Source organism: Heteronotia binoei, chromosome 17 (genome assembly GCF_032191835.1).
Source record: "Heteronotia binoei isolate CCM8104 ecotype False Entrance Well chromosome 17, APGP_CSIRO_Hbin_v1, whole genome shotgun sequence".
Taxonomy (NCBI): domain Eukaryota; kingdom Metazoa; phylum Chordata; class Lepidosauria; order Squamata; family Gekkonidae; genus Heteronotia; species Heteronotia binoei.
The window spans coordinates 46,582,581-46,595,345 of NC_083239.1; the positions used below are offsets into that span (position 1 = coordinate 46,582,581).

The 12,765-nt window shown below is 50.1% G+C and overlaps 1 protein-coding gene across 2 annotated transcripts; it reads right to left on the reverse strand.

Moving 5' to 3' along the window:
* Positions 1-1,560: 1,560 nt before the first annotated feature.
* On the reverse strand, positions 1,561-11,768 carry LOC132585698 (apolipoprotein A-IV-like). Of its 2 annotated transcripts, XR_009556336.1 has the most exons (4): positions 11,662-11,768; positions 7,023-7,170; positions 3,318-4,139; positions 1,561-3,133 (listed from the first exon to the last, which is right to left on the reverse strand). XR_009556336.1 is itself a non-coding variant. In XM_060257569.1 (3 exons), the coding sequence occupies exons 1-3, from the start codon at positions 11,702-11,704 to the stop codon at positions 3,602-3,604; spliced, it is 729 nt and encodes a 242-aa protein (XP_060113552.1). In that variant the 5' UTR covers positions 11,705-11,768; the 3' UTR covers positions 2,272-3,601. The 2 variants fall into 2 exon arrangements, 1 of the variants encoding a protein (XP_060113552.1); XM_060257569.1 differs by having other exon boundaries at positions 2,272-4,139.
* Positions 11,769-12,765: the final 997 nt, after the last annotated feature.

A 12,765-nucleotide genomic window follows, 5' to 3' on the forward strand; every position in this document is an offset into this window, starting at 1 on the left:
ATAGATTAATGTGGTACAACCAACCTGAAATCTAAAAAAAAAACAACAACTGAAGCCAAGCAGAAGTCTTAATAGTGCACAGGAAATGATACAAAAATCACATAGTCAGATCCTAGTGCAGGGGTGGGGAACCTCCGTCCCGAGGGCCATATATGGCCCTCGAGATACCTTGGTGTGGCCCTTGGGGATTGCTGGCAGATACATAGATTGCCATGTGGCAGCTTCCCTTGGCTGGCCAGCGAGGATTGTGGGGCTCAGCTGCACTTTGCAACAGTCTCCCCAGGCCAGGCAGGGATCACAGGGCCCAGATGTGCTGTGCGGCAGCCTCCCTGGGGCCTGGCTGGCCGGCCAGAATAGCTGCAGGGCCTGGAAAAGTGACTGTCACAGTTCAGTTTGCACTTGATTATCCCAGAGGGTGTGGCCTAATATGCTAATGAGTGTGTGACCTAATACGCTAATATTAGGGGATGTGGTCTAATATGCTATTGAGTCCTGCAGGGCTTTTTCTGCAAAAAAAGCCCTGGACCTATGCATTTGCCTAGGGTGGTTGGCCAGGTGTGTGTGCGCTAGATTAGGTTCTCCCCACATGACTTCAAATAGAAAAACAATTACTTGCATTAATTTTGCTAGCCTGAATCGTTCTCCCTCAACGGAGCACTGCTTTTTAAGTTGATGATTTTTATGGCCCACGAATGATGTTATAAATATCCATACGGCCCTTGGCGGAAAAAGGGTTCCCCACCCCTGTCCTAGTGCCAGCAAGCAATACATAGTCATGTAGACCAAAGTTCCAAGTTTAGCACAGTGCAACTCTATTGCCTTGCATAGAAAAACGCTCTATAAAAATACAGCTTTGCCTAGTTTGGGGGAAGCCAGTAGAGGGGGAGTCCTCAGGTGGTCCGTTCCACAAGCAGGGGACCACTAGGTTGCCAGTCGTGATTGGGGGGCACAGCTCAGTGCCGGATTAAACCCTGTGGAGGCCCCCTTGCAAATGATCTCAGAGTCTGAGCGCCCACTCCGCCACCTGCGGCCCCCGCTGCAGCCTGCAGGCCCCTTCTCCAAAGCCCCTTTGACAAAGCTGCAGGGAAGAGGCAGAGAGAGGCAAACTTGGCAACGACGCCAGCAGCAGCCGCAGCAGGCAAGTCGGGCAAAGAGCGACTCAGCTGTTGGTTGCGCGTGCAGGCGGGGAGGGCTGCAAGCAGGGGGGAAACTGGGGGGGGGGGGAAGCCGGCCTGGGGCCCCTAAAGGTGTTGGCGCCCATAGGCCAGTGCCTACTTGGCCTAAATGTTAATCCGGCCCTGGCACAGATCCTGGGGAGGGTGGGGTTTGTGGAGGGGAGGGACCTCAGCAGGGTATAATGCCACAGAGCCCACCCTCCTTTTCTCCAGGGGAGCTGATCCCTGTTGCCTGGGGATCCATGGTTATAGTAGGTGACCTTCAGGTGCCACCTGGAAGTTGGCAACCAAGCCAGTACAGAGAAAGCACATGCCCAGGCAGTTGTTGATTATGCCCACTTCCAGGTTGACACCTAGGGTTGCCAGGTCTGATTCAAGAAATAGCTGGGGACTTTGGAGGTGGGGCCAGGAGCAAGGTTGTGACAAGCACGATTGAACTCCGAAGGGAGTTCTGGCCATCACATTTAAAGGGACTGCACACCTTCTAAATGCCTTCCCTCTGGAAATAATAAAGGATAAGGGCACCTTCTTTTTGGGTTCATAGAATTGGACCCCCTGGTCCAATCTTTTTGAAACTTGGGGATTGTTTTGAGGAGGCACACCAGATGCTATGCTGAAAATTTGGTGCCTCCACCTCAAAAAGCAGCCCCAGAAGAAGAAGAAGAACGCAGATTTATACCCCACCCTTCTCTCTGAATCAGAGTCTCAGAGCGGCTTTCAATCTCCTTTATCTCTTCCCCCCACGACAGACACCCTGTGAGGTGGGTGGGGCTGAGAGAGGTCTCACAGCAACTGCCCTTTCAAGGACAACTCCTATGAGAGCTACGGCTGACCCGAGGCCATTCCAGCAGCTGCAAGTGGAGGGTGGGGAACAATGTTCCCTCTACACTGTGGAGTCTTGTGAGCAAAAATTCCACTTTGTGAGCTACTGGCATTAAAGCTGTGAGCTCCCACATCAATTAGTGTGCTCTGGGGTCATCCTTTCTGAGCTAAGACAAAAAGATGTGAGCTGGAGGCTAAAAATCACTCTAACTCAGCTTAGAGGGAACACTGGTGGGGAATCAAACCCAGTTCTCCCAGACAAGGGTCTGCGCACTTGCAGATATTACCGACATTAAAAATTACAAGCGTCAACTGCAACCCTAAATGCCAAGGGATACACTTCATAACACCGCCCCCCCCCCCCCAAGGAGTCTCAAAGTGGCTAACGATCTCCTTTACTTCCTTTCCCCACAACAGACACCTTGAAAGGTAGGTGGGACTGAGAGACTTCTGAGAGAGCTGAGACTGGCCCGAGGTCACCCAGCTGGCTGCATGTGGAGGAGGAGTGGGGAATCAAACCCGGATCTCCAGATTAGAGTCCACCGCTCTGAACTACTACACCAAGCTGGCTTCCCCACACCAGACATCTTGTGAGGCAGTTGGGGGTGAGAGACTTCTGAGAGAACTGTGACTGGCCCAAGGTCACCCAGAAGGCTTCATGTGGAGGAGGAGTGGGGAATCAAACCCAGATCTCTAGATTAGAGGCTGCCACTCTTCACCACTAGAGAGAGAGAGAAGGATAGAGAAGGTAGAGAAAGAAGTACTTTTCTCCCTTTCTCACAATACAAGAACTCGTGGGCACTCAATGAAATTGCCGAGCAGTCGGGTTAAAACAGATAAAAGGAAGTCCTTCTTCACCCAAAGGGTGATTAACACATTGAATTCACTGCCACAGGAGGTGGCGGCAGCTACCAGCATAGCCAGCTTCAAGAGGGGATTGGATAAGCATATGGGGCAGAGGTTCACAGCGTATTGTTGGAACTCTCTGTCTGGGGCAGTGATGCTCTGTATTCTTGTTGCTTGGGGGGGCAACAGTGGGAGGGCTTCTAGTGTCCTGGCCCCACGAATGGACCTCCTGATGGCACCTGGGGTTTTTTGGCCACTGTGTGACACAGAGTGTTGGACTGGATGGGCCACTAGCCTGATCCAACATGGCTTCTCTTTTGTCTGGGGCAGTATTGCTCTGTATTCTTGTTGCTTGGGGGGGGGGGGCAACGGTGGGAGGGCTTCTAGTGTCCTGGCCCCACTGGTGGACCTCCTGATGGCACCTGGGTTTTTTTGGCCACTGTGTGACACAGAGTATTGGACTGGATGGGCCACTAGCCTGATCCAACATGGTTTCTCTTATGTTCTTATGTCTGGGGCAGTGATGCTCTGTATTCTTGGTGCTTGGGGGGGGGGGCACAGTGAGAGGGCTTCTAGTGTCCTGGCCCCATTGGTGGACCTCCTGATGGGATGTGGTTCTTTGGCCACTGTGTGACACAGAGTGTTGGACTGGATGGGCCACTGGCTTGATCCAACATGGCTTCTCTTCTGTTCTTCTGTTCACTGTTCTTTACAGAGGTCGGTCAGGGTTCCATACTATATCACATGTGGGAAAATCACTAATCTCTGAACAACAAGTCATAGATCACCTTGGCGTGTTTTCTGAATGCCACCTGGACAGGGGCCACATAAGACTGCCAGGATCCTTTGGTGGCCCCTGCTCCTTGCTCAAGCCGTTCCTGCACTTGGTTGGTGAAAGGTTCCAGGGACTTCCGGTATTTTCCCCACTGGCTCCGGAAGCTCTGGGCATAAGGGACCAGCCAAGTTGCTAACTCGTCCAGGTTGGATTTCAGCTTCTGGTTCAGGTCTGTGTCCGCCTCTTGCAGTTGGGTACTGACGATTTTGGCATGGGCTCTCACCACCTCCAGGACCGGAGTGGCGTGGGGGCCCAAAACGGGATGTAGAAGATCGTAGAGTTCCTCCATGGCAGAATTCAGTTTTTTCCTCACTTCCGTCAGAGTGGAGTATGTCTTCATCACCACGGCTATCGGAACGGTGGCCGCTAAGTTGTATGCCTCGGCTATCTCAGCAGGCAGCTCCCTCTGCAGCTTATTCCAGCGCCTCTTGATTTGGGAAACGTTATCCTGAAGGTAACGTCTGCAGAGGGGGAGAGGGGGAAAGGTTGGAGAGTTGCTGCTGTTGGAAGTTGTCATGACCCAGATGGGGATGCCCCCTGACACTGCCACCACTCTGGAATTAGAGTCCCTTGGAAAGGCCCACAGTTAGGCTTCCCAACCCTCCCGCCCTGGCGGGGGACCCCAGGATTTCCAGCCTCTTCCCCCGCTCCCCAAAAAAATGGAAGCGAGGGGAGGGGGGGAAATGGCGCCAAGGAGCATGGCGAGCCGCCCCATCTCGGAGCGGGCGACGCCGCTGCGCTGCTGCCGCCTCTTCTCCGCTTCACCGTAGCTGCTCCTCCGAGATGGGCTCAGGCTGAGCCCATCTCGGAGGAGCAGCTAAAATGAAGCGGAGAAGAGGCGGCAGCAGCGCAGCGGCATCGCCCGCTCCGCTCCGCCTCTGAGGTGAAATCAGAGAAGGGGAGGGTGGAGGGAAGGAAGGCATTTAAAAAGTTGTGAGGTCCCTTTAATTGTGATGGACAGAACTCCCTTTGGAGTTCAATTGTGCTTGTCACACCCTTGCTCCTGGCTCCACCCCCAGTGTCTCTTAGCTCCACCCCCAAAGTCCCCAGATATTTCTGGAATTGGACTTGGCAACCCTACCCACAGTCCCTTCCCAAGCCCTTCAGATCTCTTGCTTTGGCCAAGAAAATAGGTGTGTAGACCAGGCAGAGTAACAAAGAACAACAAAAAGGTTTACTTTAAACAGGAAAATCAATCAAGGGGAAGTGAACAGATAAGGTGCATTAAAACTATAGTAACACGGGTGAAGGAAAATAAAGTCCCTAACGCGACTAGACTTGATTGTTCCTAGTCTAGGCTTGCCAATCCCCAGGTCCCAGCGGGGGTTCTTCCGCTTTCCCAGGCTCCTTCCCGCCTCCAGTCAGGGGCTGGCAGCCCCACCCCCACAGGACCATGTTCCTTTCCACCTCCGGAGGCTCCAGTCTCCGATTGAAAGGCTTCCTCTTGGGATGGGGTGTCTGTGTTACTTGGAAGAAGCTGGCAGCAACTCATGAGTAGAGAGGCCAATCCCTCTGGTCCCTCTGGACCCCCTGGTCCAATCTTTTTGAAACTTGGGGGATATTTTGGGGAGAGGCACTAGATGCTATACTGAAAATTTGGTGCCTCTACCCCAAAAAACAGCCCCCCCAGAGCCTCGGATACCCGCTGATCAATTCTCCATGATTTTCTATGGGAATAAATCTCCCTAGGGAATAATAGAGTTCCCAGAAGACATTTCCCTCCCCTCCCCCTGCTTTCTGACGACCCTGAAGCGGGGGGAATGTCTCCAAACCGGGGGATCCCCTGCCCCCACCTGGGGATTAGCAACCCTACTCCCTCAGATCGCGCCGAGCTGAGCAGAGCAGCGTGGAAACTGGGCCTAGGGTTGCCAAGTCCAATTCAAGAAATATCTGGGGACTTTGGGGGTGGAGCCAGGAGACTTTGGGGGTGGAGCCAGAAGACATTGGGGCGGAGCCATGAACAAGGGTGTGACAAGCATAATTGAACTCCAAGGGAGTTCTGGTCATCACATTTAAAGGGACAGCACACCTTTTTAAATGTCTTTCTTCCATAGGAAATAATGAAGGATAGGGGCACCTTCTTTTGGGGCTCATAGAACTGGACCTCCTGGCCCAATCGTTTTGAAACTTGGAGGGTATTTTGGGGAGAGGCACTAGATACTATACTGAAAATTTGGTGCCTCTACCTCAAACAATAGCTCCCCCAGAGCCCCCGAAACCTCCAGATCAATTCCCCATTATACCCTATGAGAAATATTTCACATAGGGAATAATGATGATGTTTCCCTCTCCTCCACACCCCCCCCCCTTCTCGCAAATCTGATGTAGAGGATTGGCTCTCTACTCACCAGCCAGCTTCTTCACAGTAACAAAGATACAGACACAGACAGTTGAAGCCTTTCACCACCTCCGGAGGTGCAAAGGCACATGGTCCTTTGGGGCGGGGCAGGAAGCAGCCTGGGAAAGCTCCGGCTGCTGCGATGGAGCTGGGTGGGAAAGGGAGGGGCAAGGAGAAGCTGCTGCGATCGGAGGTGAGAAGGGAAGGGAAGGGAGGAGGAGAAGCATCAGGGATCGGTGGGAAGGGGAGAGGAGAGGAGAAGCTGCTGGGTTCTAGGCTGCGTGGGAAGGGCTGCCATTCCCCCCGCTTTCTAGATTTTTGCCAAGCGGGGGGAGGAGGCTCCAAATCAGGGGTCCCCCGACCAGGCGGGGGATTTGGGAAGCCTACATTAAACTAGGCCATGCTGCTGCACTGAATCTCAGAAGGAGAACTCTGCTAAGTGACCGGTCCAGCCATCCTAAACCAGGTCCAACACAGAAAGCTAATCTCAGGGTGAACTTCCTTCTTTCCACTTTTGATCCCTCTCGTGCATACATTGCCGGAATTCTCCATCTGGTATCATAGATACAGGCCAGGGCTTTTTTGGAGTAGGAATGCGCAGGAACTCAGTTCTGGCTATCTTGGCATCAGGGGGTGTGGCCTACTATGCAAATGAGTTCTTGCTGGCCTTTTTCTACAAAAGCCCTATGTGAAACAATGGTGACATCAGGGGGTGTGGCCTAATATGCAGATGAGTTCCTGCTGGCCTTTTCCTACCCTAAAACACTACAGGACATGCTTTTCTGAATCTGCATCCATCCTAGCTAGTTTGAATAGGCTACTATCCTGCATAGCCAGTCAGATCTCCAGTGGCCAATCAGAAGCCTTGCTAGGCAAAAGCTCCTGTTGGCCCTGCCCACTTTCTAAAACACTTGGTGGGCTGCAGCAGTGGTGTCTGTGGGCGCCATGTTGGAGACCCCTGTATGAGAATATATTACACAGAACAGAACAAGGTGGCTTTGCTTACTCTAACTGCTTGCTGAGCTCCGATCTTCGAAACAGAATCTGCTTTTCATAAACGGCGCTGCTAATATTTCGCATGTATTCCTGGAGCTCCTCTTTTAACTCATTCAGTTGGGACCTCGATTCATCTCTGAGCACAACAGCCTGGGATTCTGTCAGACAAAAGAGAAACCGTGTGACAGCTCTTCTGTTAGAGAAGATGAAGGAGGGGAGAAGACACAGGGTGGTCCGGATTGGGAAATTCCAAGAGTTTTGGGGGGTGGAGTTGAAGGAGGCTGGGGTTTGGAGAAGGGAGGGACTTCAAGAAGGTATAATGCCATAGCGTCTACCTTCCAAGGTGGAGAGCCAGTTTGGTGTAGTGGTTAAGTGCGCAGACTCTCATCTGGGAGAACCAGGTTTGATTCCTCCACTTGCACCTGCTAGCATGGCCTTGGGTCAGCCATAGCTCTGGCAGAGGTTGTCCTTGAAAGGGCAGCTGCTGGGAGAGCCCTCTCCAGCCCCACCCACCTCACAGGGTTTCTGTTGTGGGGGAGGAAGGTAAAGGAGATTGTAAGCCGCTCTGAGACTCTTCGGAGTGGAGGGCGGGATATAAATCCAATATCCAATATCTCTCCCCACATGTTCCCCAGAGAGCACTGAGGTCAGGAACACAAAATCTCCTCACTATCCCCGGGCCAAAAGAAGCCCGCCTGAAAGCCACCAGGGAAAGGGCTTTCTCCGTTATGGCCCCCGTATGGTGGAATCAGCTGCCGGAAGAGGTGAGGGCCCTGCGGGACTTAGCGCAGTTCCGCAGGGCCTGTAAGACGACCCTCTTCCGGCTAGCCTATACCTAGCCTACATTTAGCTAGGATAACAACCTGAGGAAACTGGCCAGCCATCTGTTCATAGGAAACTGCATTACTCTGTTTTAATGTTTTAACTGTTTAAATTATTTAATTGTTTTACATTTGAAATTGTTTATTTTTAAGTTTGATTAATTGTTGGAAGCCGCCCTGAGCCATCCGTGGGAAGGGCGGGATATAAATCCCAAATAAATAAATAAATAAATAAGAGAAGCCATGTTGGATCGGGCCAATGGCCCATCCATTCCAACACTCTGTGTCACACGGTGGCCAAAAAAAAAAAAAAAATCTATATCTATATATACACACTGTGGCTAATAGCCACTGATGGACCTCTGCTCCATATTTTTATCCAATCCCCTCTTGAAGCTGGCTATGCTTGTAGCTGCCACCACCTCCTGTGGCAGTGAATTCCACATGTTAATCACCCTTTGGGTGAAGAAGTAGTTCCTTTTATCCGTTTTAACCTGTCCGCTCAGCAATTTCATTGAATGCCCACGAGTTCTTGTATTGTGAGAAAGGGAGAAAAGTACTTCTTTCTCTACTTTCTCCATCCCATGCATAATCTTGTAAACCTCTATCATGTCACCCCGCAGGCGACGTTTCTCCAAGCTAAAGAGCCCCATGCGTTTCAACTTTTCTTCATAGGGAAAGTGTTCCAGCCCTTTAATCACTCTAGTTGCCCTTTTCTGCACTTTCTCCAATATCCTTTTTCATCTTCATCTTCAAGGTGGCCATTTTCTCCAGGTGAACTGATCTGTGTTGCCTGGAGATCGATTGTAATCCCAGGAGATCTCCAGCCACCACCTGGAGGTTAGTAACAACTGAAATAAACCACCGTGTTACTTATGTATTGCAAATAATTGCTCCACAGATATTTCTTATATCCTGCTCATGGATTCTTCACCAAAATTCTTACAAATGTCCATGAATACAGCACAACTCAAAATACAAATTAATTTCCAATTGCTGTAATGGTACCAAAGTCCACTGTCCGTATCCTTTCGTTGATAGACATGTGCAGTACCAATAAATGTGCTACTTCTTGCTTGGGTAGCAGTCCGAAATTCAACGGGTGCAGCGACATGAGTCCTGGGTTCAGTCCGTGTTTCATTCACCCTTCCACTGGCCACTTTTCTTATGTTCTGGAACCCGTGCTTAAGGCAAAAGCTCACACGACATGTTATGTCGCTTCAGTTTGCACGAACGGTTCTCTTATATTCTGGAACCATTCCTGCAATACGGAAGAGACATAACATGTCACGTGAGCTTTTGCCTTAAGCACGGGTTCCAGAACATAAGAAAAGTGGCCAGTAGAAGGGTGAGCTGCACCTGCTGGATTTCAGACTGCTGCCTAAGCAAGAAGTAGCACATGTCGTACTAGGGTTGCCAAGTCCTATTCAAGAAATATCTGGGGACTTTGGGGGTGGAGCCAGGAACAAGGTTGTGACAAGCATCATTGAACTCCAAAGGGAGTTCTGGTCACATTTAAAGGGAACACACACCTTTTAAATGCCTTCCTTCCATAGGAAATAATGAAGGATAGGGGTACCTTCTTTGGGGGCTCATGGAATTGGACCCCCTGGTCCAATCTTTTTGAAACTTGGAAGGTATTTTGGGGAGAAGCACTGGATGCTATACTGAAAGTTTGGTGCCTCTACCTCAAAAAACATCCACCCAGATCCCCAGATACGCGCGGATCAATTCTCAATGATTTCCTATGGGAATAAGTCTCCATAGGGTTCTCACAGATGCTTCTGAGCCCTCCCCCCACCGCTTTCTGATGACCCTGAAGCGGGGGAAGGGCCTCCAAACTGGAGAATCCCCTGCCCCCACCTGGGGATTGGCAACCCTATGTCATACCTGTTGGATTTCGGTCTGCTACCCAAGCAAGAAGTAGCACATTTATTGGTACTGAAGAAGAAGAAGATATTGGATTTATATCCCACCCTCCACTCCGAAGAGTCTCAGAGCGGCCTACAATCTCCTTTATCTTCCTCCCCCACAACAAGACACCCTGTGAGGTGGGTGGGGCTGGAGAGGGCTCTCACAGCAGCTGCCCTTTCAAGGACAACCTCTGCCAGAGCTATGGCTGACCCAAGGCCATTCCAGCAGGTGCAAGTGCTGGAGTGGGGAATCAAACCTGGTTCTCCAAGATAAGAGTCTGCACACTTAACCACTACACCAAACTGGCTCTCCACATGTCTATCAACGAAAGGACTTTAGTACCATTACAGCATTTGGAAATTAATTTGTATTTTGAGTTGTGCTGTATTCATGGACATTTGTAAGAATTTTGGTGAAGAATACATGAGTAGGATATAAGAAATATCTGTAGAGCAATTATTTGCAATATATACGGTAAGTAACACAGTGGTTTATTTCAGTTGTTACTAATCAGTACACTGTGGCTTCCGGTTTTGCCTTACCACCTGGAGGTTAGCAACCCTAGGAAATTTTTTAAAACCTGGGTTCGAACCATATCGTGTCACAGAAATGAATGCTTTTGAATAGAAAGATGTCACTCTTGGAGAAAAAGAAGAAACTGAGTTATCATGAGTAATGGCTCTTTTCTGGAGTTCAGAGAACTCCAAAGGGAGTTCTGGCAATCACATTTAAAGGGACCGCACACTTTTAAAATGCCTTCCCTCCATTGGAATCGGTCTCTGTAGGGAATAATGGAGTGCTCAGCAGACATCCCCGCCCCCCCCACCGCTTTCTGATGACGCTGAAGCGGGGGGAGGGCCTACAAAGCAGGAAATCCCCTGCACCCACCTGGGGATTGGCAACCCTAGACCATGGTCAGACAGGGGTGAGATTTTCTGTGATTTTTCAGTGATGCAGAAAAAATACAAAAAAGTTTTTTAAAAAATGAAGAGGGTTTAACACCCCCACCTCAAATGCGTTGAAAAATGATTTTTTTTTAAAAAAAAAATCTTATGTGGAAAGATGAGCCACCATTTTAGATAGTGTGAGACAAAAGAGGGTCAAAGCAGCAGAGAGAATAAGGAGGCAGTGGTAAGAAAGGAGCTGGAGGGGTGGGGGGAAAGGAAATAAGAGAAATTAGTAGGGTTACGGAGGGAGAAATATGCAGTAGCAAATGGAGGGAGAAAGAAATGGTCATTGGGGAGCAGGTGGTTCCCTCTGCTGCTGGAGATGGGGAACAGTATCATAGAGTTGGAAGGCACCTCTAGGGGTCATCTAGTCCAACCCCCTGCACAATGCAGGAAATTCACAAACATCTTCCTGTAAGTTCACAGGATCAGCACTGCTGTCAGATGACCATTTAGCCTCCGTTTAAAAACCTCCAAGGAAGGAGAGTCCACCACCTCCTGAGGAAGCCTGTTCCACTGAGGAATCCCCTCTAACAGTCAGGAAGTTCTTCCTAATGTTGAGCCAGAAACTCTTCTGATTTAATTTCAGCTCCTTGGTTCTGGTCCTACCTTTGGGGGGCACAGAAAACAATTCCACACCGTCCTCTATATGACAGCCCTTCAAGTACTTGAAGATGGTGCTCCTATGACCTCCCAGCTGCCTCCTCTCCAGGCTAAACATGCCCAGCTCCTTCGACCTTTCTTCACAGGACTTGGTCTCCAGACCCCTCACCATCTTCATTGCCCTCTTAGTTTCCCTCATCCCCACTATGGCCCCTCCACTTCTGCTTACTCAAAAGGTCAAAACACACATCAGTTCTTGCAAAACCACAGTCCTACAGCTTCCAAAAGTCAATGGGAGCAGGGCGGTCAGCCCCCAAAGTGTCTTTGAAGCTTCCCTCAAGCCTGACATAGACTTCTCACTCACCTGTGAAAACGGCCACAGCTAACAAGGCAGTCAGAAGTCCCATGGCAACTTAAGGAAGAAAGGCCACTGAGGTGAAGGTGGTGTTGGAGACTGAGCTGTGGGCACTCGTCTCAGGGGCATAACAGAGTCGTCCTTTCCCCACCTCCTGTCATTTATTAACACACAGCACTGACTCCTAGTACCCTTCTGTGATAAGGTGGCCAGGTACCCGCAGAAACCGGTTTGGGATGGAGGATAAGGTTGTCAGATCCAGGTTGAGGAACTTCTGGAGATTCGAGGATGGAGCCTGGGGAGAACAGAGACTTCAGTGGGGTACAATGCCACAAAGTCCATTGGGACTGATCTCCAGGGGAACTGATCTCTGTGGTCTGGAGATGAGCTGCAATTCTAGAAGATTCCTCAGGCCCCACCTGGAGACCGGCATCCCTATTTGATGGGGGGAGGGACTCTCCATTGCCTGAAACTCTTTATCTTCTTCTAGTATCAGTTTTTGGACTAGAGCCCAATGTTCTGGCCTTTGAAAGCTCGTTCTAGAACAGAAATTCCAGAGTGTTAGTCTTCAACTGGAGTCATGTGTACCATTTTCTCCGACTGTAAAAGTGTAAAAGACTGATTTTTATTTCCACAGCAACATAGCTAACACCATTGGTGTTATTTCCCACTGTTTAAATCCTGTATCCCCCTTTCCCATATTGACATTTTAAACATCACTGTAAATTCTATTAGCTCTTCAGCAACTGAGACAGGTGAGGGTTGTTTATCTGACAGAACCTCCCTCTCTCCCCACATCTCCATTTGTTGTGAGGGGGCGGCCATTTTGGGATTTCCTTCCCCTCAGTTCTGTGGATATGGCTCCTTGTTCCTGTTTCATCCCAGTGACTAGGTTCTTTCACTGGAACTAGGGGTGCCAGCCACCTAAAGTTCTCCCAGGCTTACAACTGATCTCCAAACAACCGGGATTAGTTCCCCTGGAGATAGGGTTGCCAGCCTCCAGGTGTGTCCTGGAGATCTCCCATTTTTACAACTGATCTCTAGCTGGCAGAGTTCAGCTCCCCTGGGGAAAATAGCTGCTTTGGAGGATGGACTCTATGGCATTGTACCATG

Coding starts and splice junctions, on each gene's coding strand:
- LOC132585698 (XM_060257569.1), bottom strand. CDS start 11,704: ATGGGACTTCTGACTGCCTTGTTAGCTGTGGCCGTTTTCACAG. Junction 7,171..11,661: donor AGCTGTGGCCGTTTTCACAG/GTGAGTGAGAAG, acceptor TTTGTCTGACAG/AATCCCAGGCTGTTGTGCTC. Junction 4,140..7,022: donor GAGCTCAGCAAGCAGTTAGA/GTAAGCAAAGCC, acceptor CCCCCTCTGCAG/ACGTTACCTTCAGGATAACG.